This window comes from Rhinoraja longicauda, chromosome 5 (assembly GCF_053455715.1).
Source record: "Rhinoraja longicauda isolate Sanriku21f chromosome 5, sRhiLon1.1, whole genome shotgun sequence".
In the NCBI taxonomy this organism is placed as follows: Eukaryota; Metazoa; Chordata; class Chondrichthyes; order Rajiformes; family Arhynchobatidae; genus Rhinoraja; species Rhinoraja longicauda.
In genome coordinates, this window is record NC_135957.1 from 14,445,555 (window position 1) to 14,472,148 (window position 26,594).

General features: G+C 41.8%; 1 protein-coding gene across 1 annotated transcript in view; it reads left to right on the top strand.

Annotated features, from left to right (window-relative positions):
* Nucleotides 1-1,142: 1,142 nt before the first annotated feature.
* LOC144593844 (dynein axonemal heavy chain 8-like) overlaps nt 1,143-26,594 on the top strand; it is a 624,642-nt gene continuing 599,190 nt past the window's right edge. Inside the window, exons 1-5 of the mRNA XM_078399962.1 lie at nt 1,143-1,256; nt 2,098-2,250; nt 8,823-8,957; nt 18,956-19,040; nt 22,423-22,574. Of these exons, the coding sequence (XP_078256088.1) occupies nt 2,107-2,250; nt 8,823-8,957; nt 18,956-19,040; nt 22,423-22,574 (516 nt within the window). The 5' untranslated portion in view covers nt 1,143-1,256; nt 2,098-2,106. The remainder of the gene's footprint in view (nt 1,257-2,097; nt 2,251-8,822; nt 8,958-18,955; nt 19,041-22,422; nt 22,575-26,594) is intronic.

Genomic DNA, 26,594 nt, shown 5'->3' on the forward strand with positions numbered 1-26,594 from the left:
TTTAATAGGAATCTGAGGCACAAATGTTTCACACAAAGGGTGGTGGGTGTATGGAATAAGGTGCCAGAGGAGGTATATGTGCAGGGATTATCCCAACATTTAAGAAACAGTTAAACAGGTACATGGATAGGACAGGTGCAATTAGTGTAGCTGGGGCATGTTGGCCGGTGTGGGCAAGTTGGGCCTAAGGGCCTGTTTCCACACTATGACTCTATTTTCTTAAACCTAATGGAATAATGATCGGTGGTCTCAAAAGTCTCATCCATGAAAACTCCATCCACCTGCCCCTCCCAATTTCCTAAGACTAGATCAAGTGTTGCCCTCTCTCGTGTAAGACCTTGTATATATTGCCTGAGGAAACTTTCTTGAACGCTTTGATACATTTTGCCCCATCTAAACCTTGTACATTATGACATTCCCAGCAATATTGGGAAAGTTAAAATCCCCAACTACGACAACCTTATTTGTCCTGCAGCTGCCTGCAATCTCTTGGCATATTTACTTTTCTAATTCTCGTTGACTATTTGGATGCCTGTGGTGCACTCCCAACGAGGTGATCATCCCTTTTTTATTTCTCAGCTCCACCCATATAGTCTCACTGAATGAAGTATCAGTAATGTTATCTCTAACCACTGCTGTAATATTCTCCTCAATCAATAAAGTGACATCCCTTCCTCATTTACTCCCACCTCTATCTCTTCTGAAGCATCTGTACCCTGGAACATTAAGCTGCCAATCTTCTCCCTCTCACAACCAGGTTTCTATAATGGCTACAACGTCCTTGTTGCATGAGTCACACACCCCCAGTTCAATCAGACAGGTCTTTTGCATTAAAATAAGTGCAAATAAGTAACATCATCCCTTAATTTCCTAAGCTCCAAGATATTCAGTCCCAGCTTGCCCAACCACATCAGAGATGTTGCCTGACCTGCTGAGTTACGCCAGCATTTTGTATCTTTTTGCACAAACCAGCATCTGCAGTTCCCTGTTTCTACATATTCAGCATTCTGGTAAACATCATTGCACCGTTTCCTGACCTGCTGAGTTACGCCAGCATTTTGTATCTTTTTGCACAAACCAGCATCTGCAGTTCCCTGTTTCTACATCTGGTAAACATCATTGCACCGTTTCCAAGGCCTCCACCACCTTCCTGTAATGTGGTGAACAGAACTGAAGGCAATAATATAAATGTGACCATATAAAGACTTATAGAGCAGCATCATGACTTCTTGACTCTTCTACCCTGACCACTCAAGGTGAGCATAACATACGCCTTTTTTTGCTATTTGTGTTGCCATTTTCTGGGAGCTATGGACCTGGATTCCAAGATCCCTCTGCACATATGCTGTTAATAGTCTTGTCATCAACTGTATTGTTTCCCCTTACATTTGACCTTCCAAAATGCAACACCTCATACTTACTCATAATAAACTCCATTTGCCATTTCTTTGCCCATTTCTGTGGTTGATTGATAACCTGCTGCATACATTGACTGCCTTCCTCACTGTCCATAACTCCAGCAATCTTGGTGAGGTTTGTTTCAACTTATGATGCCACTATAAGGAAATTATGTACTTGTACTTCTAGATCTCTCCCTCCTTGTACAACACTTCAGGTCCCTGTCGTATGCTGTGAAAGTTCTACCCTGGTTTAACGTCCCAAATTCCATTCCTTGGCCCAATTACCCAGCTGATCAAGATCCTGCTGAGAATCTGGATGACCTTTCACTTTCTGAGATACCATCTATTTTAGTGTCATCTGCAAACTTACCCATGCCTTGTTGACCAAATCATTGATATTGATGAGAAACAAAATGGACCTAGCACCGAACCTTGAGCCACACATAGTCATGGTCCTCCAGTCCCAACAAGCAGCCTTCCTTCATCTCCCTCTGCTTTCTACTATCATGCATGTTATGTATTTGAAAAGGAACGATTTGTAGGATTATAAGGGGGAAGGGTGAGAAACTAATTGAATTATCAAAGCTTTATTAAGATTAAGTGAGTTGAAGTGATTCCTCAGGTACACTGAATGGTTTGTTATTTTGGCTTCATTTATGAATTTCTATGCACAACTAATCTATTGTGTCTGTTTCAGGTTTGAAAAATGAATCCGTTAAAGGTTATCCCGAGTGTTAGTGGATCGAATATATCTGAATCATTTGCTTTCAATCAAGAGAAAAGACTTAGTAAAGTTCGACGAAGTACTGTTGGAATGCTAGCTATGCAGGAGACAATAAAAGAAAAACAGGTATTTCTTTAACAATACACCTTAGACTTTAGAGATACAGCATGCAAACAGGCCCTTCAGCCCACCGAGTCTTCACCAACCAGCTATCACCCCTATACACTAAAACTATCTTACTCACTAGGGACAATTTACAATTTTTACCGAAACCAATTAACCTATAGGTCTTTGGAATGAGGGAGGAAATGGGAGCACTAAAAACTACGCAATCACAGGGAGAACATACAAACGTTGTACAGACAGCACCCGTAGTCAGCATCGAACCTGGGTCTCTGGCGATGTAACGCGACCACTATGCCACCCACAACCAATCAAGTAAATAAATAAAAAAGACTGTAAAAGCTCATTTGTTGTGCGTCTGCCCATTCGACAAAACTGTCCATATTCACTAGAGATTTAAAATAATGCTACCCTGCTTAATCAGGTTTTCAAAAAATTATTAACCATGATTAATCAGAATTAATTGATTAAAGTGATTATATTTTTAAACTCTAAAGCCAGCACTTGCATAGGATGGTATAAGAATTCCTTGTTTTTGTTAATAAATGTTTGGAAATGTTAAAGTTCGTTTTCTCTAGACAGACAACAATGCAACAAAGTTAGTGGTAAAACAGTAAAGTCTTTATTATGCCAGGCAGGAGTGGGGAGGTCAGCACCGGGTGTCTTCAGATACCCAAGCACACCTTGTGTTCCACTCTCCGAAACAAAGGACAAAACGGTATAGTTATATCTTTTTCTTATCAGTAAATGAGGTGACATCACTCACATCATGCCCATACAAGGTAGTAAAGGAAATAAGACCAAGCCAATATAAGGTATTGAAAAGTCATCAGTAGGTCAGTTTTATTTTTCGAAATAAAGCAATCTTAGCTTATTCTTATTTTTATTTTTTTGTAGTACATGTTGTACTTCTCATGGTTAGACACAGCTTACCTCTTTCTGCTAAGCAATTTACAATGTGCAAGAAGAAGCAGGCAACCATTTTGTGACCTGTTTCTTTTGTAAATACTTAAATTCTTTCAGTAACTTTCCAGCCAATTTGTCCAGTAAAGCTCAGCAAATTGTAAACATGATCAATCAGTTAAATGCATTCAGAATATTTTGAACAGCAAGATGTTAAATAACTGGATTGATTTTCAAGGTAAGAGGTTGGTTGTTGGCAAAACTTTCTTGTGAACAAATACAATAGGAAGTGAAAGCATTGTGAAATAACTTTCAAATATCAACCATCCCCATCACCATTCAAATATCTGGAACACAAACATACCGTAATTTTTTTCCCAGTATCAGTTAGCATTCCATCCTGCACAAATCAAGGAACAATTCTTATGCATTTCAAGAAGAAATCAGTGGAAATACCTGAGTTTGTCATGGCGCATTTGACAGCTTTAGACAGAATTTCGTTTGCAACTTTGGCCAAAAGTGTCTGCACATCTCAAGTAAGAGAGAGGTAATTCGTGATATGGTCATGAAGTTTTGAATAAAAATCTGGAAAGAAATGAAGCAGGAACTGCAGGAAATACTGGAATCTGCATTTCACTAACTTTAGACGAGTGGACCTCACAGAGAAACCAACGCTATATGTATCGGAAGGCATTTTACAAAGTTCCGCATGGTAGGATGCTCTGGAAGGTTAGATCGTATGGGATCCAAGGGGAGATAGCTGAATAATAATAATAATACATTTATTTTATATAGCGCTTTTCAAAATACTCAAAGACGCTTTACAAAGCAAACAAGACATAAAAACAAACAAACAAACAAAAGATTTGTCCTGACGGAGAAGCGGCGAACAAATAGCGCCAGCGTCCTCTCATGTCAGGGTCCGGCAGTAAACAATAAAGAACACAAGACACACAATTACAATTGAACACAAACAACCATCACAGTGATTGCTCCAGGCACACCCTCACTGTGATGGAAGGCAAAGAAAAGTCTTATCTCCTCCTCATTCTTCTCCCGTGGTCAGGCAGTCAAACTGCTGCCTCGAGGCTCTTGACTTTTGAAGCCCCCGCCGGGCGATGGAAAGTCCCAGGCCGAGCCGAGCAGGCCGATGAAGGTCCTAAGCCCCCACGGGGCGATGGAAAGTGCCACGGCTGAGCCACGCAGGGCGATGAAGGCCCTGCGAGCGGGTCGATCGAACCTCGCGCTTCGGGGTGGTCGAAGCTGCTACGGCTGGAGCTCCCGAAAGCCGGTCGCCAGCCAGGGACCTGCGAGCTCCCGATATTGCGGTCTGCAGGGCCCACGGCTGAAGCCTCCGAGATGGTAAGTCCAGGCCCTGCGACCGGAGTCTTCAAGATCGATCCCAGCTGTAGGCCGCCGACTCCACGGTGTTAGGCCGTAGCGCGAACGGAGATACGACACGAGGAGATTAGAAGAAAAGGTTTCCCCCACCACCCCCCATATATACAGAGCTAAAAAAAGACAGAGAGACTGCCGGTGAGCCGCAGCTGCAGGGCGCAGCCACGCCCCTTTAGATGAATAGATAGCAAATTGGCTTCATGGAAAGAAGCAGAGGGTGATGTGATGAGTGGTGTGCCTCAGGGTTCGGTGCTAGCCCCGTTACTGTTTGTCATCTACATTAATGATTTGGATCAACATACAGGTCAAGATTAGCAAGTTTGCAGATGATACAAAAGTGGGTGGTTTTGCAGATAGTGAAGATGGTTGTGAAAGATTGCAGCAGGATCGGGATCAATTGGCCAGGTGGGCTGAAGAATGGTTAATGGAATTAATACAGAGAAGTGTGAGATGTTGTATTTTGGGACGTCTAACAAGGGTAGGACCTACACATTGAATGGTAGGCCTCTGTGGAGTGTTGTAGAGCAGAGGGATCTTGGAGTGCAAGTGCATGGTTCCTTGAAGGTTGAGTCGCAGGTGGTCAAAAAGGCTATTGGCACATTGGCCATCATCAGGCAGAATATTGAGTACAGACGTTGGGAAGTCATATTGCAGTTGTATAGAACGTTGATGAGACCGCATTTGAAGTATTACGTTCAGTTCTGGGCACCATGCTATAGGAAAGATATTGTCCAAGCTTGAAAGGGTTCAGAGAAGATTTACGAGGATGTTGCCAGGATTAGAGGGTCTATCCTTTAGGGAGAGGAGCGCAGGAGGATGAGGGATAATCTTATAGAGGTGTATAAGATCATGAGAGGAATAGTTCGGGTAGATAGACAGAGTCTCTTGCCCAGAGTAGGGGAATCAAGAACCAGAGGACAGGTTCAAAGTGAAGGGGTAGAGATTTAATAGGAATCTGATGGGTAGCTTTTTCATACAAAGGGTGGTGGGTGTATGGAACAAGCTTCCAGAGGAGGGAGGTGAGGCTGCAACTATCCCAACGTTTAAGAAACAGTTAGATAGTTACATGGATAGGACAAGTTTGGAGGGTTATGGATCAAGCGCAGGCAGGTGGGACTAGTGTAGCTGTGACATGTTGGCCGGTGTGGGCAAGTTGGGCCTTTTCCCACACTATATCATGCTATGACTTGATCTCAATTTACATCACACTGATAAGCTCTTTGGCCTTGGGATGATATGAATCAATGATATGGTTCAAAGCCTGCTAAAATTGATCATTGATAAACTTGAAAATTTTGACATTGATTTGAAGTAACATGTAGTCTGGATGACCAATGGTTCAATGATGCTTCTATCGTCATATGTGCAAAGCACAAACGCAGAGTGAAATTATTTTCTTGCAAACAGTCCAGTAGAGTATTGCCATATCTAAGCACATCCCCGATTAGCAAATTGTACAGAAATACTTTACTAATCCTGCAGACAAGAGGCCCCATATTTTAGTGCCATTTTCAAAGTCCACTCCATACTCTTGTTGTTATGAGCGGTGCCAGTTGCAGGCATGCCCCAGGCTGCTGCAGGGCCTCCAGTCGTCGCCCTTCTTGGATGTGTGAATTGTCCATTGAACTGCCGCTAATGGAGCCAGTGTCCTGAAAAAGCTCAGTCAAAAATCAAGCATTTACTAGCAATTGTGTATTCACAGCCATGATTGATGTGTGTATCAGCAGTCACCTAATATGTCTGATGATGGTGATGAAGATGAAAATGAAAACATCCATGAAGAAGTGGAGTCAATGATTAGGATGAAGGCGATTGTGACTCCATTGGTGAGAGTGTTGAGGATCATTACGTGAATGCTGATGTTCAACTTGCAACATTGCTGAATTGATTTGAAAATATGCTAAATTTCTGCAAATCATTCTTGAGAAATGGTTTACTGCAAAATCTAGTCAAATGTGAAAAACAAAATAAGACGACATTGATCCTTGATTGCAAAACACATTAGACATCAATGCTGGCTGTGCTGAGGTGGTTTTAGGAACTGAAAGATATCATACCAACAGCTGAGTGAGCTTTCACCCGTCTTTTCCCGTCTGAAATTGAATTACAGCTGGCATCCGTGTTAGCTTAAAGTTTGGATTTGATTTAAATGAATATCCTTGGACGATGTGATTGCAACTTAATCAAAGCTGGCAAAATATTTTTTTTCATGCTGACCAATCTGGAGCAGCAACCTGGCGATATCAGTAGAAAACTGTCTGAAGCTATTTGCGTTAGAATTGATCAGAGAAGAAACCCAGGCATTTCAGGATCCTCAGGTACTTGGATAATCTAATGGACTATGACTCTGCCTGGAACTCCCGACTTCCATTCCCACCAACAAATGATCTTGCCAAACTTGCAGGAGACATTTACACGTGGCTGTTCTCTAACAAAGATGATTAATTCTTTGATGACAATGGTGAAGACAATGATCAAGCTGAGCCATTGTCTGCAAAGTAAATCAGAAGAATGCCATTCTCTCCAGAAAGATTGTCAAGAAGCCAAAGCCATATTTTAACTCTCAAGATATTTTGAAGATATGAAAGTGAGAAAGGCTATCATGAAAAGCATGTCGAAATGCCCAAGCACACTAGAAAAAGTATACAATGTACTAATGACAATTCCTCCTAGCTCAGTTGAGTTTGAAAGATGTTTTAGTGCTACTCGCCTCCTTATCACCAAATTGGAAGAAATTATTATTTCCTTTTTTGTTTATAAACTTCACTTATATGGTGTTATTTTGAAAGTCTTCTTGGATATTCTTTCCTCTGACTGCAGCATGGAATCCTTGATTAATAATGCAATGCCATCTCCTCTTTGAAATTGCAATTCCTCCCCCCCCCCCCATACTCCTTCCCTGTTTCTATACACTGGAACAATGTTAACAGTTGTGCCCGTTTTTTTCAATTATGTCTCTGTGACAGAAACAATCATGAGGACGAGGAAATTTCAATTTTCTCAGTACTAACAGAAAGTACCATCTTTTATACTGTGTCCAGGAGAAACTTTCTTCAGTATTTGGATAGTCTTATTGGAAAAGGAATAGTCCTAGATCTAATCTTAGGGAAAGTGGTTGGGCAAGTTATGTGAATGTTAGTGGAAGAGCGTTCAGAGATAGTGATCGTAATTGAGTTTTAAGTTAGTTATGGATGGACCAGAAATTGAAGTCCTAAATTGTGAAGAGTCACTTGTGGGAGAGTCACAAACAAGGGGACATAGCCACAAAAGAAAGGCCTGGTCATTTAATACTGTGTTGCATACAAGAATTTTTTCTCTCAGAGGTGGTGGGTGGTTAGATATTTCTGCCTTCAAGCGTAGTGGTAGTCAGATTAATAGATATATTTAAGGTGAAGATAGATAAGCATTTGAAAGTTTGAGGAATTGAGGGTTATGGGGAACAGGCACAGAAGAGGAGTTGAAAGCAGTATAGATTAGCCTTGATCATATTGAATGGTGGGATCAGATCCTCAGCAATCTCCTCCCATGCCCTCCACATTAGCCTTGGATACATCACTTCAGGCTCTGAGGATTTACCAATCAAGCTTGATAAAACATCTAATACCTCCTTATTGATGGAAATTTGTTCTCTGATTCCAATCCCCTCCTGAATTCTCCCACTACCTTTTCCACAGTGAAATTAGGCGAGAAATGTAATTTAAAATCTTAGCAATGTCAAACCTAAAAAGATTTTGAAAGCAGAATCGCTCATTACATTGAAAAATGAGCAATGTAGTATCTTTCATCTATAATACAATATCATATTTATTGAAACACATGATCATGGACAAGAAAGAGTTGATGTAATTTTCACAAAGGGGAGGGAACATTATTTCAAGGTAAGGGGTGGTCATTTAAAATTAAGGTATAGAAATTTCCTCAAGCAGACTAGCAGAATGATGAATCTCTTGAATTCTCCACTGAAGGGAGTGTTGGAGGCCACCTCAGGAGAAGTATTTAAAGTGGAGGCAGATCAACTTTTGAAAGTTCAGGAGATTGAAGTGTCTGGGAATCTGGCACAATAGAGGAGTTGTGGATTGGGGTAGATAATTTATGATCACAATGAATGGCAGAGCAGGTTTAAGGAGCTCTGTGGGCTAATGTTCTTATTTTCTTATGTTTTTCAATATATTCTAGTGATAGTCTCAGGGTATTTTAACAAAATAAAGATGAAGAATAGTGGTTCTCTAATGGGGCAATGAACACACACACACATGATTCATTTTTCAATGTAGGCAAGATACAGGGAAGCCAGGGAAAAAAGAAAAATGAAGCTTGATCAAGTGCATCGCTATATTATTGATGTCTTGGCGGACCAACTGCAACTGAACAAACCGGAGGTCGAAGAATTTATCTTGGATTCACTGTCTGTAAGTAACAGGTTTTTAAATATTTGAGAAAATGTAGAAACAAAGAACTGCAGATGCTGGTTTACACAATAAGACATAAAGTGCTCTGGGTCAGGGAGCATCTCCAGAATACATAAATAAGTGATGTTTTCGGTCGGGACACTTTTGATTGATTGTTGGGGTGGGATGGCGTGGGGTGGGAGTGGGGAGAAGAGGGCCAGGCCAAATCCTGGCAAGTAATAGGTGGATACAAGTGAGTGGGGTTTTGATAGACAGCTGAATGGACCAAGGCTAACGATGAAATAATAGAAGGTGTGAGACAAAAGGATTAAGGAGTTGAGAATTATAACATTAGAGGAAGATATGTAGGTGGAAAGGGAGAGGAAATGGAGAAATAGGTGTGCGTCCAGGTGGGGCATCAGGAGGAAAGAGGGATGTAAAGAAAATGGAGGTGGGGAAAGAAGTGGCGGGAGGGGTGTAGTTACCAAAAATTGAGTGCTACACAGGCAAAACATGTGGTGCTGTCCTCCAGTTTGTGTATGGTCTCTGGCAATAGAGGAGGCCCTGGACAGAAAGGTCAGTATGGAAATGGAAAGAGGAGTTAAAATGGTTAGCAACCGAGAGATCCAGTAGGCTTTGGTGGACCGAGCGCAAGTGTTCATCAAAACGGTCACTGATTTTATGCTTGGTCTTGCCAATGTACAGGAGGCCACATTGGGAACACCAGATGCAGGTGATGCAGTGGATAAGGTTAGAGGAGGTGCACCTGAACCTTTGGAGGTAGTGGTCTCTGCGGAAGGCAGAATGGGGTGGATATGGGAATATATGACCGGTGATGGGATCATGTAGGCGGTGAGGGAAATGTCGGATAACGATGTGTTGGATGCAGAGACTGGTGAGGTGAAAGGTGAGGAGCAGGGGAACTCTATCCATGTTTCATCGGGGGGGGGGGGGAGAGCGAGAGCAGGACTAAGAGACAGAGGAGACGTGGGTGAAGGATCCATCTATGACACCAGGTGGGAAATCACATTTAGGAATTGGATGTCCTAAAATGGAAAGCCCCATCCTGGGAGCAGATGTGGTGGAGATAGATAAATCGAGAATAAGGGACAGCATCTTTCCAAAAGGCAGGAGGGGAGGAAGTGTAGTCTAAATAACTTTGGGAGTCGATATGTTTGCAGTAGACATCGTCAATGGTCTGTCCCCTGTGAAGGAGACAGAGAGATCAAGAAAGGGGCGAGAGGTGTCAGAGAATATTTGAGGTATAAGAAAATAACTGCAGATGCTGGTACAAATCGAAAGTATTTATTCACAAAATGCTGGAGTAACTCAGCAGGTCAGGCAGCATCTCGGGAGAGAAGGAATGGGTTCAGTCTGAAGAAGGGTCTCGACCCGAAACGTCACCCATTCCTTCTCTCCCGAGATGCTGCCTGACCTGCTGAGTTACTCCAGCATTTTGTGAATAAATACCAGAGAATATTTGAGTTGTTTTAAAAATATTTTGTCTCCTTTTGTCTACCTATTTTATGGAGAACCAATCCTTACTTCCTCATTTCAAGATTTTTAAAAATCCCAATTTTTCACTTTCTTTTCACCCTCAAGGGAAACTAAAGTTTACTCCATTTCAATGTCCATCGCTGTGCTGCTCCCCATTATCCATTCAGTGCTGATTGATAAAACATATGCTAAGATCATATTTAGATCACCTGAAATGGTTAGATCACATGGAATCCAAAGGAAGTTAGCCCATTGTGTTAAAGGTTGGTTTGGAGGTGGGAGTCAAAGGGTAGTTGTGGAGGGTTGTTTTTCTGATTGGAGACCAGTGGCCGCAGGGGTCAGTGCTGATTCCACTGTTGATTATTGTATGCATTAATGATTTGGATGGCAATGTAGTAAACTTTGTTAGTAAATTTGCAAATTACAACAAAATTGGTGAAGAGTGGACGGTGAAAAAATATACAAGTTTACAACAGGATTAGATAAATTGGGAAGGTGGCCAAGGAATGCCAAATGGAATTTAACTCTGACATACAAGAGCATGTATGTCAAACAAGAGCAGGACTTGCATGATAATGGTTGCACCCTGGAGAGTGTTGTAAGCAGAGAGTTCTGGGAGTACAGGTGCATGGTTCCCTGAAAGTGGCGAGTCACAGAGGAATGCCTTTGGCATTCTTGCCTTCATTGGAAGGTGTATTGCTTACCATCATTGGGAAGGATATTAAGGACAAAAGTTGGTACATCAAGATATAGCTGCACAAGTCATTGGTGAAACCACACCGAGTACTGGTTGTAGGTCTGGTCGTCCAGGGAAAGGAAGGATGTCAGTAAGTTGGAAAGGGTGCAGAATAGATTCATCAAACTGTTACCTGGGTTTGCAAGCTTGAGTTATAGGGAGAGGTTGGGTTGGTGGGACTTTTTATCTTAGAGTGTGCGAGGTTGAGGGTTGATCGTATTGAGCTGTGCAAGATTATATGAGGTATGGATAAAGTGAACGCTCATGGTTTTTTTCCCAGGGTAGAAGATTCTAAAACTAGAAAGCATAAGCTTAAAGTTAGTGGGGAAAAATTTAAGAGGATCTCGGGGGCAAACCTTTTCACTCAGAGGATAGTCCATATTTGGAATGAGCTGCCAGAAGAAGCTATGGAATTGGATAGAATTAGGTGGCAGATATATTGTTAGGAAGGGTTGAGAGGGCAATGGGTCAAATGCAGGCAAACAGGGGTTTACCAATTTTGTTGGCATGGAGAAGGTGGGCTGAAGAGCTTATTTCCATAGTTTTTAGTTCTCTAACTGTGATTAGAATATAGTATTTGATGATTGGCGGTTACTTCCAAAAAATTCTCCCAGCCATCAATAATAACTTTATCAAGATATAGATATGCTTTGTTTGGATAGAAAGACTATCTCAAGGTAATCTAATGGATGGAACTAACTTGGCAGTATTATTCAGAAATTAGTACTGTTCATGTAATGCTGAATATTTGTTGGTCATGATAAAGGGCAAGTTGATATGTTTGAGTACAAGTATGAGTAGACAAAATTTGATCAATGTTTTGGATAAGGTCTGATCCATCCATACTTCAGAATTAGTGAGGTGAGGCGACTAAACATCCTCCATGATAATTCTCAACAATGGTGTTGCACAGGGAGGCATTCTTAATCCCTTACTCTACTCCTTAAACACTCACAACCGTGTGGCCAATTTCTGCTGTAACTCAATTAACAGACTTCCATATGACACCACTACAGTGAGCCAGATGTCGAACAATGACAAGATGGAATACAGGAGAAAGTTAGAGAACTTTGTAAAATGGTGAAATGTAGAAACAAGGAACTGCAGATACAGGTTTACACAAGAAAAAACACAAAGTGCTGGAATAATTCAGCAGGTCAAGCAGCATCTCTAGAGAAAATGGATAGGCGACGTTTTGGTACCGGGCTTCTTCAGACCGATTATGGGGGTGTGGGAGGAAGGTGGAGGAGAATAAGGGCAGGACAAAGCATGACAGGTAAAATCGGTGAACGTAGGCAAGGGGACTGGGGTTGATAGACAGATGGAGGGGCAAAGGCCAGAGATGTAAAAAAAACAGAAGGCTTGAGATAAAAGCCTCACCAGGTGATTGGTGTTTCAGTGGGAGATCATTTTGGGAACAGTAACTATAGTTCCATTAGTTTTAAGATAGACATGAACAAGGATAAGTCTCTCCCTTGTGGGAAAGAACTGACATGGAAATTGTTTAACGACCAGCTGATCAGTGTTCAGGATGGGCATGTTCCAGAAAGGGGGAAGATTAAGGATGGCAAAATAAGATAACCAAGGTGGTTCTAAATTTGGTCATTAAAAAAAGGAAGCATATATAACGTTTAGGAAGATGAAATCAGGCTGGGCCTTTGAGGAATATAAAGCAAGCAGGAAAGAATTCAGGGAAACAAGGAACCGCAGATGCTGGTTTATAAAGAAAAGACACAAAGTGCTGGAATAACCCAACGGGTCAAGCAGCATCTCTGGAGAAAATCGATAGGTGGCAATTTGGGTCAGGACCCTTCTTCAAACGGATGGGAGAAGTAGCTGGAAGAGAGGAGTGGCAGGATAAAGCATGTCAGGCAATAGGTGAACACAGATGAGGGGGGTTTTGGTAGGCAAATGGTTGAATAAAGGCCAGAGATGAAAAACAGAAGGTGTGACACAAATATATAAATGAGTTGTGAATTGTGAAACCAGAAGAAGGAATGTAGATGGAAAGGGAGGGGAGAAATACATGCAAGTCCAGGTAGGGCACAGGGCAGGGAGAGGGGGGAAGTAAATTGGGGTGTGGGGGAGAATATTGAAGAGAAAAAGATTAGTTGAAACAAATGTAGGTCCCTTGCAGGTGAACTGATCATGGGGAATTGATCATGGGGAACAAGGACATGGCAGACCAATTGAATAACTACTTTGGTTCTGTCTTCACTAAGGAAGACATAAATAATCTGCCGGAAATAGCAGGAGACCGGGGGTCAAATGAGATGGAGGAACTGAGTGAAATCCAGGTTAGTCGGGAAGTGGTGTTAGGTAAATTGAATGGATTAAAGGCCGATAAATCCCCAGATCCAGATAGTCTGCATCCCAGAGTGCTTAAGGAGGTAGCCCCAGAAATAGCGGATGCATTAGTGATAATTTTTTTTAACTCTTTAGATTCTGGAGTAGTTCCTGAGGATTGGAGGGAGCTAATGTAACCCTACTTTTCAAAAAGGGAGGGAGAGAGAAAACAGGGAATTACAGACCAGTTAGTCTAACATCGGTAGTGGGGAAAATGCTAGAGTCAGCTTTAAAGATGGGATAGCAGCACATTTGGAAAGTGGTGAAATCATTGGACAAAGTCAGCATGAATTTATGAAAGGTAAATCATGTCTGACGAATCTTATAGAATTTTTCGAGGATGTAATTAGTAGAGTGGATAAGGGAGAACCAGTGGATGTGTTATATCTGGACTTCCAGAAGGCTTTCGACAAGGTCCCACATAAGAGATTAGTATGCAAACTTAAAGCACACGGTATTATGGGTTCAGTATTGATGTGGATAGAGAACTGGCTGGCAGACAGGAAGCAAAGAGTAGGAATAAACGGGTCCTTTTCAGAATGGCAGGCAGTGACTAGTGGGGTACCACCGCAAGGCAGTGCTGGGACCCCAGCTATTTACAATATATATTAATGATTTGGACGAGGGAATTGAATGCAACATCTCCAAGTTTGCAGATGACACGAAGCTGGGGGGCAGTGTTAACTGTGAGGAGGATGCTAGGAGGCTGCAACGTGACTTGGATAGGTTAGGTGAGTGGGCAAATGCATGGCAGATGCAGTATAATGTGGATAAATTTGAGGTTATCCACTTTGGTGGCAAGAACAGGAAAGCAGACTATTATCTGAATGGTGGCCGATTAGGAGAAGGGGAGATTGAAGGAGACCTGGGTGTCGTGGTACACCAGTCATTGAAAGTAGGCATGCAGGTGCAGCAGGCAGTGAAGAAAGCAAATGGTATGTTGGCATTCATAGCGAGGGGATTTGAGTATAGGAGCAGGGAGGTTCTGCTGCAGTTGTACAGGGCATTGGTGAGACCACACCTGGAGTATTGCGTACAGTTTTTGTGGTGTATTTACCATTTTGAGTTTTGTGTTTTGGCAGCTGAGCCTTGCCGTAGTTCCGGGTATAAAGCATTGTGGGATACCTGATTACACTCTCTGGTGGTGTTGAAGTAAAGCAGCCATATGTTGTATGCTAACCTGTCTCACTCGTCAATTCTTATCATAATACACCACAGTTTTGGTCTCCTAATCTGAGGAAAGACATTCTTGCCATAGAGGGAGTACAGAGAAGGTTCACCAGATTGATTCCTGGGATGGCAAGACTTTCATATGAAGAAAGACTGGATAGACTCGGCTTGTACTCACTGGAATTTAGAAGATTGAGGGGGGATCTTATAGAAACTTACAAAATTCTTAAGGGGTTGGACAGGCTAGATGCAGGAAGATTGTTCCCGATGTTGGGGAAGTCCAGAACAAAGGGTCACAGGGAGGAAACATTAACTACAGGAAAAAGGACATCTGGGATGTCCTAGAATGGAAAGCCTTATTTTTGGAGCAGAAGCTGCAGGGACAGAGGAATTGAGAATAGGGGATGGAGGCAGGGTGGGAGGAAGTGCAGTCCAGATAACAGATTCGGTAGGTTTGTAGTAGACATTAGTTGATAGTAGGTCTCCTGTGATGAAGACAGAGATCAAGAAAGGGGACATAGGATGTAGACAGAAAGTTCAGTATGGGAATGGGAAGGGGAGTTAAAATTGTTAGGAACAGGTGTCGAGTTCGCGTTCCCGGTCAGTTGGTTGATAATAATCAGAGTCGGCACAAACCTCACTTATCCGTAGTTTATTAGAGATCTCGTAGACAGGTTTCTAAAAGCACACACAGAGTTGCGGACTCCGGGGTCAGTGGAAACGTGTCACACCAGCCCCTAGAATCAAGCTTACTTTATTCCCCAAAACTCCAAAATTTACAATTTATTACAACCAATCGGTTATTGGAACATAGTCAGTTTTCCCTTATAAGGCCCTAACATGCTGTTACTCAAAGTTTAGCCGGCATGTCTGTTTACTGTTTTTTGTTCTTATACATTGTGTTTTTCTCCTCTGAAGACGAGCTGGAACATTCTGCGGTTTGGGCTACTGATTACTACTAGCTTTAGCAAGTTCAGCATTTTTGTGATTACGTAGCCTCAAGCATGTGATTAACCTAGCACACAAGGTTGCAAAGCCCATGCAAAGTCCAGTGGCCCAAGCAAACAAATAAGATAGATCTGGCTCTGCGTTCTTCATCTCCACACAGGGAGAGCAAGTGGGCCTTGGCGGGCCAAGTGTAAGTGTTCTATGAAACGTTCGCTGGGTCTCCATTTTAAAGGTCGCCTTTTTAACTTCACTTCCCTATAATATGGTGCCCAAAACTGAACACAATACTTTACTGAAGAAGGGTCTCGACCTGAAATGTCACCCATTCCTTCTCTCCAGAGATGCTGCCTGACCAGCTGAGTTACTCCAGCATTTTGTGATACCTACAATACTTAAAATGTGGCCTCACCAACGTCTTATATAACTGCAACATGACCTCCCAACTTCTGTATTCAATACTCTGACTGATGAAGGTCAATGTGCCAAAAGCCTTTTTGACCTCTATCTACCTGTGACAGCACTTTCAACGAACTATGTACCTGCACCCCTAGATCCCTCTGCTTTCCAACACTCCCCTACCATTTGCTGTGTAGATCTTGTCTGTGTTAGACTTCCCAAAATGTAGCACCTCACATTTCTCTGTATTCAATTTCATCAACTATCCCTCAGCCCACCTGCCCAACTGATTAAGATTGTGTTGCAATTTTTGACAACCATCTTCACTATCTACAAGACCACCCACTATTGTGTCATCTCCATACCTGCTAAACATGCCATGTACGTTCTTATCCAAATCATCGATATAGGGTGTAAGAGGCAATGCAGAGAAGGCAGGAGAATGGGGTTGAGAGGTAAAGATAGAGTAACGATGATTGAATGGCGGAGTAGACTTGATGGGCCGAATGTCTTAACTCTACTCCTAGAATTTATGAACTTAGATAACAAACAGCAATTGTCATAGCACAACATTAGTCATAGGCCTCCTGTCCGAAAAGGAACCTTCCACCATCACCCTCTGCTTCTTTCCATGAAACCAATTTTCTATCCATTCAGCCATCTCTCCATGGATTCCATGCACTCAAACCTTCCAGAGCAGCCTACCATGCGAAACCTTGTCGAATGCCTTACTGAAATCCATGCATATAAACGTAGGAGGGTATTACTTGAAATTGGAAAATTTATTGTTCATTGTGTCGGGTTGTCAGTTATGCAAACGGAATATGAAGTAATATTCCTCGAAAATACATATAGCCTCACTTTAGCAATGGAGGAAGACAAGAACAGAAAGGTTGGTATGGTAATGTGAAGAGTTAAAATGGTTAGCAACTGGACGATCCAACGGGCCTTGGAGTTCAGAGCGCAAGTATTTGATGAAACAGTCGCCTAGTCTCACTGATGTAAAGGAGGTTACATCAGGATCACCGATTGCAGTAGATGAGGTTTGGATGAAGCAAGAACTGATAAGTAGATTGATATGAAGAGGAAGTATAAGAAAATAACTGCAGATGCTGGTACAAATCGAAGGTATTTATTCACAAAATGCTGGAGTAACTCAGCAGGTCAGGCAGCATCTCAGGAGAGAAGGAATGGGTGACGTTTCGGGTCGAGACCCTTCTTCAGACTGATATGAAGAGGAAGATTGGCAGATGGTGGAGATAATAACAAAGGCCAGAGGTAAATGGAGACAAAGGGGCGTACTTGTGGAATCAGATAAGGAAGGAAAATAAGGTAATCATTAATCAGATAAGGAAGGAATGAAATCCACCCAGAATCCTTCTAGTATTACATTTCATGACCACTCTTCCTTCCTTATCTGATCTTGCATCTCCAGTCTCCAGTGACATCCATATCCTGTAAACAAATCAATAAAATATTTCCAAACCAATACCTAAAGCACCACATGTTAATGAAATATTTTTGTAAATTAGAGGCTATAATTGATGTAACAGTAAATTAAAAAAAATCATGATTATTTATTGGAAAGAGCAGTGACCCAATATCAGAGTTCTCTCCCAAGCAACACCTCCAGCGTTTGAGGCCTACTTGCTCTCAGATGACTCCGTTGGGCAATTCATGTCACGTCATTCACATACTCAAGAGGTGATTCTGGAAATAGACATTCTATTTGTGTGTCACTAGGTAGCCAAAGGAAAAGATTCAAAGATGTGCTCAAATCGTGGGGGAAAAAAGCAACATTTTCACTGACAGTTGAAAATCTCCAAGTTCTCAAAGGGTGAAGGAGCATTTTGGATGGTATTGAGAACCTTGCATCAAGAGCTCATAGAAATGAAAAAAACTACTTCATAAACTACCCACCTTCCTGCTCATCAAGATCTATCTGCAGTTCCTACTTTGGGTTTTTTCAGGTCTGCTCAGAACACATTAAACTGCATGATGTAATGGCAGTTTCTATACCTTCTCAAAGTCCAACTTCGATAGCCATTACTGCTTGGGGATGTGGTGGAGATATAGCTTACGCACACACCGCACTCTGAGATAGAAAAAACGAATCTTTCAAACGCTGTTTCTTGATTAATTGGTCTTTATTAAAGTAGCACAAATCAAAAGAATAATTCATAACTTATCGTTCTTATCAACTGCTTCCTCTTCTAACAACACAGTCGTTACCATGTGGTTATTACCGTGTGGTCATTACCGTGTGGTAAAAAACTGTATTCTCACCATCCTCCAAGACTAAACTGGTTGATTCTGGTTGAACTGACCCCCAATCTCTATGATTACGCTAACCTCCTCAGATGTAGACACTCCCCATTATGTATCAAATCACACCCATAAGCATGCAAAAACCAAAAACAAAAACAAAAACTAGAAATATTAAACATGGTCATAATATAATGACAGTAACTCATTTAAGTGTAAATGGCTCCTACACGTCACCCTCAATTCTGAAGGACTGTCTAAAGAATAGCTGACCCTTGTATTGAATCTTGTGATAGTTAGTTATTAATGACCTGCTAACCTGAAAATGACCCATGTATAGTTATTCTCAAAGATAGACACAAAAGGTTGGAGTAACTCAGCAGGTCAGACAGCATCTCGAGAGAAAAGGAATAGGTGACATTTTGGAGAGAGACCCTTCTTCAGACTGAGTCAGGGGAAAGGGAAAAGAGAAATATAGACGAGGATATTGAGAGAAATAGAACAAATGAATGAAAGATCTCCAAAAGAGTAACGATAATAAAGGGCAAGGAAATATGGATCATTACTGTTTTGTTCAGTTTTAGTTTCATGACCTATCATTAAATGCAATCAAGGAAGAAACATAACTAAAATGTGAACTATTAACACTTTCTGTTGACAGCTACAACCGTTTGATGATTTCATTTCAAAAGGAGGCAGTCAAGCACTTGCATTCTTTTATCAAGAAGCAGATCCGCCGATTATAGGTAAAATTTTTACAGATTTATAAATACAATTTCAAATACTTCATTATCCTAGATATAATTTTAAATGTGTATTGTTTGTGATGTTATCAAGATATGATTCATGGACTGTACTGTTATAACTATGGTTTCAATACAGGCGACCCCACCATGTAACAGCTGTTTGAGTAACAGAAATTCATCCCTCAGGAATTCATAAATCATGACTTAAAAATCAGAGATTTTCTGAATAAAATTCATTCTAAGAGAACCTGTGAAAAAGTAAACAAATACATTTTATTTTCAACTCTCATTTCTTGAAGATAACACAATTTTGCATTGTGGCAAACTACAATACTAACCATTTTTCCAGGAATGCAATCACCTGTAACAAGGGGTCACCTGTAGTATATATACCAGATAATTATAATGAAAGTGAGAAATATTTTTTTTAAACAAATTCACGGGATATGGACATTATAACTATATTGATTAGTAAATGTCACATATAGGTCAGACTGGGAAAGGATGACAGATTTTCGTCCTTAAAGGGCATTACCAAACAAAAAAGACTAAGAGCGTTCACTTTATTTATGCCCTTCACGATCCTGTACACCACAAATGTTCTCATCTCTCAACCTGGTACGCTCCAAAGGAAAAGGTTCCAGCCTATCCAACCTCTCCCTATAACTCAAGCCCAGAAGACCAGGTAACATTCGAGGTGACGCTTCTTACAGCTGGATGACCAACACTGTGCTCAGTGCTTCAAGTGTGGTTTCACGAAAGACTTGCACAGCTGCACCATGATGTCCTGATTTTTGTATTGAATATCCTTCTCAATGAAGGCAAATGTGCCATTGGCCTTCGGCATAACTTTGTCCTCCAGACTTGGCACTGACAGGAAGCAATGTACTGTACTCCCAGATCTCCCTGTTCTGTAACACTTTCTACAGCTTTACCATATACTGTGCAAATCCTGCCCTGGTATAATATATCGAAGTATATAATATTCGAGTCTGAAGAAGGGGTCTCAACCAGAAACGTCACCAACTCCTTTTCTCCTGAGATGCTGTCTGATCTGCTGAATTACTCCAGCTCTTTGCTTCTTTCTTCGGTTTAAACCATCATCTGCAGTTCCTTCCTACATAATATTTATATTATAAATTTACATAAATTATATTAATTATTAAATTATTGCACGTTAAGCATTCCCGGAACATGGCCAGAATGACATTAAATGAATATTCCTTCCCGAGGTATGTACCTGGATCTCTTATTGATTTTTTGTATGGTGAATCATTCGAAGAGGCTTTTTTTTTACTGTTCCTGCATATTTGGACTGCTTTGGTATTTTCTTAATTGCATTTGTTACTTGGGATTATTTGGACAATTTTGCTAGTTATCAAATGTTGATTGATTTTGTGCTTCTGATGAAACACCTTGTATGATCTTCTTTGAAAAAAGGTAAAACTTATTTAATTACCTCAACAATGTGCGCGCACGCACACTCTGTGTCTGTGCGTGTGTCTGAGTGTGTGTGTGTCTGCGTGTGTGGCTGCGTGTGCGTGTGTGTCTGCATGTGTGTGAGTGTCTGTGTGTGTGCGTGCATGCATGTGTGGAGATGTTTCCACCAGTAGGAGAGTCTGAGATGTGGAAATATTATTACAAAGAGCAGATTTAAAAAATAAAAATGCCTTCTCAGAGGGTAGTGAATCTCTGGAATAATTAGATTAAAAAACACTACGTTAACTCACCTTATTAGAGTTATTCCCTTTATTGTACATATTCATAGAATCCTGGAATCAGCCAATCCTGGAAAAAGGAGTCAATTTTGCCCAACTTGTTTATGCTAAGCATAATGTCAGTCTATTCTAATCCCATTTGCCTGCATTAGGCCTGTAACCCTCAATGCCTTTCCTATTAAGCACCTGTCCAAATGCCTTTTAAACATTGTAATTATATCCGCTCCTGCCACCTCCTCTAACATTGTTTCAGATATTCACCACTCTCTATCATCATTTACCTTCATATTTACACACAAAATTAACTTATTTTATGTCTTTTCAGTTCTGATTATGGGTTTGGACCTGAAATGTTACCTCTATTTCTCTTTTCGTAGATGCTGTTTGACCTGCTGTGTATTCCAACATTTTCTGGTATTATTTCAAAGATGTTGATAAATTTAGTTATGCCTTATGTTAGTTAGGTTCAGGGAGATGTGGGGCCATGATGGCTGACTTAGACAATAGACAATAGACAATAGGTGCAGGAGTAGGCCATTCAGCCCTTCGAGCCAGCACCGCCATTCAATGCGATCATGGCTGATCACTCTCAATCAGTACCCCGTTCCTGCCTTCTCCCCATACCCCCTCACTCCGCTATCCTTAAGAGCTCTATCCAGCTCTCTCTTGAAAGCATCCAACGAACTGGCCTCCACTGCCTTCTGAGGCAGAGAATTCCACACCTTCACCACCCTCTGACTGAAAAAGTTCTTCCTCATCTCCGTTCTAAATGGCCTACCCCTTATTCTCAAACTGTGGCCCCTTGTTCTGGACTCCCCCAACATTGGGAACATGTTATCTGCCTCTAATGTGTCCAATCCCCTAATTATCTTATATGTTTCAATAAGATCCCCCCTCATCCTTCTAAATTCCAGTGTATACAAGCCCAATCGCTCCAGCCTTTCAACATACGACAGTCCCGCCATTCCGGGAATTAACCTAGTGAACCTACGCTACACGCCCTCCATAGCAAGAATATCCTTCCTCAAATTTGGAGACCAAAACTGCACACAGTACTCCAGGTGCGGTCTCACCAGGGCCCGGTACAACTGTAGAAGGACCTCTTTGCTCCTATACTCAACTCCTCTTGTTACGAAGGCCAACATTCCATTGGCTTTCTTCACTGCCTGCTGAACCTGCATGCTTCCTTTCATTAACTGATGCACTAGGACACCCAGATCTCGTTGAACTCCCCCTCCTCCTAACTTGACACCATTCAGATAATAATCTGCCTTTCTATTCTTACTTCCAAAGTGAATAACCTCACACTTATCTACATTAAACTGCATCTGCCATGTATCCGCCCACTCACACAACCTGTCCAAGTCACCCTGCAGCCTTATTGCATCTTCCTCACAATTCACACTACCCCCCAACTTAGTATCATCTGCAAATTTGCTAATGGTACTTTTAATCCCTTCGTCTAAGTCATTAATGTATATCGTAAATAGCTTGATCTGACAAGACAATGTTTTTGCCTTGTTTCCCATGACAAGGGAAATAGAACCTTACAGTGTAGCATTTGAAGAAAACGACATTATTGAATAATTGATCCTACAAGTATACTTACCTGAACATGAGTAGCTGATAACTGATTAATGTTTTGACAAATTAATTATTTTTAGAAACTGGCCGAATTATTGCTGGAGTTGCTAAAGGGACAACAATGATGCGATTATTTCAGGGGAAATTATCGGATGTATCCCTTGACGGTCTATGCTTGTTCTTTGTACGATACCAAAATGAAACTATTCTCACAGAAAGGAATGTACATGAGGTATGATGTGATTTATTTTCTTAATAGTAGTCAGTTTGATTATTGTGTTAGTGTATTGTTCTGAATAAATCTTCATTTTACTGTGCTTCCTAAAAGGATAATTGTTTTATATTAAATCAAGTTTTAGACAAAAAAAAAACAATTTCAAGCGTTCCTGGCTCATGGCGAGACAGACATGGTAGGGCTATTTCTATCCCCAACTATACACTTCGACCAAATGTCTTGTCGATGTGTTTTTGTATGATGATTTATACAAATAGACCTTTTTGCATCTGTTCCTGCATACTAAAAGGACTTTTGAACTTTAATTGCATACTCGACCAAGTGGACGCATTGGATCCAAACCTTTCCTGCATTGGTACAGCACCCTCTCCTCCCCTCACCTCTCCCCATCAACGCCCCCTACACCCTCCTCATCCCCTTCACCCATCCCCCTCATTTCCGTCCCCCTCCCCCTTGCCCTCCCTAGCCCCTCCCCCCCCCCCCCCTCCCTACCCTCCCCCCCTCCCTCCCTCGCTCCTCCATCAGCCCAATTGCCGGGCAGGGAGTACTCCCGTGGCCGTGGGCAGGCAAGGGGGGACAGGGAAAAAGCGGCGACCTCGGCCCTGTTTCTCCTGCGGGTCTCTCTTGCGGGCCGGACGTAGAGCTGAAGCGTCTCCTGATGGCATGAACTCGTTGCTGGGCGGGGAGTGTCTCCCGGGGCCATGCGTGGGTGAGAGTGGACAGGGAGAAGGCATTTCTCCTGCGGGCCGGGCGTGAAGCCGAAGCCTCTCCTGCTGCTCGTCTGCGATCGGCGGGAACGGCCATCTTGTAGATCCTCCGCCGTACGGTGCACCACGGGAGGAAGGTCAGTTGCGGGGCACACCGGGACGGACGCCGGACCTCCCGCTGGTCCTCCGGGGGGGGGGGGGGGAGCGCATTTATTAAAATTTATAAGGTAAATTGTTTTTAAAAAGTAGCAAAAGTGGGTTTATTCTGTCCATGGGGAAATGATGAGTAATTGGTGTAAAATTGTGGGTGTAAAATTGTCGCGCTATCGTGTACCATTTTGGCTGTGTCAAGCCCCAAACCATATAATGCACAAACAAACAGCGAGTTTTAGTAATATACTAGACCAATTGGACCCGCTTTGGCTGTGTAGAGGGCATGGTACACACATAAACACAAACAAACCGAGAGTTTTAGTAGTAGACTAGACCAAGTGGACCCGTTGGGCCCAAACCTCTCCTGCATTGGTGCAGCACCCTGTCCTCCCCCTCTCCTCGACCCCCCCTCCCCTCTCCCCCACTCCCCCCACTCCTCCCCTCCCCCCTTTTAAACTTAAAGATGTGAATAACTTAAAAAATATAACACCGATTTCAATAAAACTACTTGCATTATCACATAAGTGACAATGGTGAGTAAGGTGGGCCTAAAATTGGCGCGCTATCGTGTACCGTTTTGGCTGAAGTTCAGTCACAAACAAGATAACAAACGAGAGGATAGATAGACAGACAGACAGAGACAGACAGAGACAGACAGACAGACAGACAGACAGACAGACAGACAGACAGATAGATATTATTTGTGAATTTGCTAGTTTAGTATCAAGTAGTGATTGATTTTGTCCTTGTGATTAAACACCTCAGATGACCAGCTTTGAAAAAGTATCAAAATTATTGACTTTATCACTCAATATCTTGCGTAAATGACACCTTCAGTAAGAAATGAACTGCTCCAAAAAGTGCAATGGGGTTAAATAAGATCATGAGAAATTGGAACAGGAGTTGGCCATGTGAGTCTGTCATTCAGTAAAATCCCAGCTAATTTGATTTTTGCCTTAAACCCTTCCTGCCTGATATTGATAATCTGAATTCATCCTAAATTCAGAAATGTATCACAATTTTGAATAAACGTAATAATTCACTATCTCCAGAGCAGCGAATTTAAAGATTCCTTTCACCAAAGAAATTCCTTGTGATAGTCTTGAATGGACGCCCCTTTAATCTGAGAACATGGCTGCTAGTTCTGGATCCCTGCATTAGGGGAAACATTCCATTACATTTACACTTCCAAGCCTCCTCAAGATTCTATGAACATAGCAATGAGATCACTTCACACTCTTCTAACCATTGGATCAAAAGCTCAATCTACTCCCTCTTTCTCTATTAAATAGCCCTTTCATCCCTGGTAGCAATCTGACGAAACGACACTGCTTCCACGGCAGTACTCCAGATATGGTCTCAGCAATATCCTCTCCATTTGCAGCAGAGCTTCCCTATTTTAACACCCCATCGCCTTTGCAATAAAGGCCAACATACCATTTGTCTTCTCAATTGTCCACTGTAACTCAAAGCTAACTTTCTGTGTTTAAGCAGGCTGCAGGATAAAAGTGATCAGTTGGTAAAAAGGGCAAAGCAATGGTAGATAGAATGTAATTCTATTAAGTGTTTCGATTCTGCAACATGAGCAAATGCAACGTTTGATCTCATCTAAATCAATTGTGTACAACTGTAGTTGCAGCACTAATCTTTGTGGCATCTTGTTGATCACTTGAAAATGACCCAATCATTCCAACTTGCTTTTGTTGATTAAAACATTTTCAATTCCTGCCGAGTATGGCCTCCAATATCTTATGCTCTAATTTTGTTTCTTTCTGATGGCTTTCAATATGATCACTCTAATGTGGTCCCTCTTAAAAGCACATTGGCTCTTCCAAATCCTATTAATATTTTCCATGTGCCATATTACCCAATCCTTTTATTTTCGAATTGCCTCTTACCATTTCCTTAATAATGGATTACAGTGTTTTCTTGAAGACAGATTAGTTAATTCCTTGCTTTAAAAAAAACAACTCCCTCCTTTAATAAATAATGTGCTTACATTCCGCTGCCTTTTAGAATGTGGGAACTATTCCAGAGTACAGTCTACCCTTGTCATTACGGACCACTTTATAATAGATTTCAGTTAGAGCGGACAGAGCGTCCCCACAGTAATCAGATGCCACTGTGTCCTTAAGGAAACAGGCTGCAAGTTACATTGCGGGCGGCCATTTAAATTGACAAGTAATTGCTTTGATCAACACTTGTGCAATGATACTCTATTAGATTCTATTACTTTAAACATGTAACAAACCGCTTTATTATTTTTAGCTTGCAGTAACAAAAGTACATTAAGCTGCTTATTTGAAAACAACTTGTGGTTGGCGCGAATCCTTTACTCGGTTATGGCAGACAATTGGCAATAACGGACACCATTCCTCCCCTTTGGTTTGTTATAATGAGGCTTATCTGCATATGGAATTTTGGAAGATGACCATAACTGCATCCACACTCTCCATAGCAAACTCAAAACATGCATATCATCAGTACTGGCAACTTACCAACCTTCACAACAAAATTGGGCTACAATAGGATTTCACCACTGGGATTTCACCCTCCTTATTCCTTTCTGCTTTCCTCACAGACCACTCCATGACTTCCTGGTTCGCTCATTCCTTCCCTCTCAACCATCCCTGATCCCTAGCACTTTCATCTGTAACTATTTGGAGCATTTGTCCCTGAGCCTCCTCTCTCCTCACCATCCAGACACTTAAGTAGCCCTTCCAGGAAAGACAGATTTATGTGCAACTCCTTCAATTCATTCATTATATTTGATGATCCTAAAGTACCTTTCTCTACATTAAAGAGGTGTAGGCTATATTTATTAGAATGTTTAGGAATTAGGAACTAAGAAGCTGGATGCTGCCCTCAACAACGCCCTACGGACTGTCTCCGGATGCCTACGAGCTACCCCAGTAAACCAACTTATCCGTCCTTGCCGGCATCGCCCCGGCCAACATCAGACGAGAAGCAGCCACGCTGGCCCTTTCTCAAAAGGCACAGACTAGTGATTTCCACCTTCCCCATCAGATCGTCACAGAGACACCACGACATGTGCACCTCAAGTCACGGCGCCCCTTTGTCATGCAAGCCCACGAGCTGCTCTGTACAACACCGGTTGACACTTCAAAGGCCACCTGGGTCAAGACGAGATGGAGAG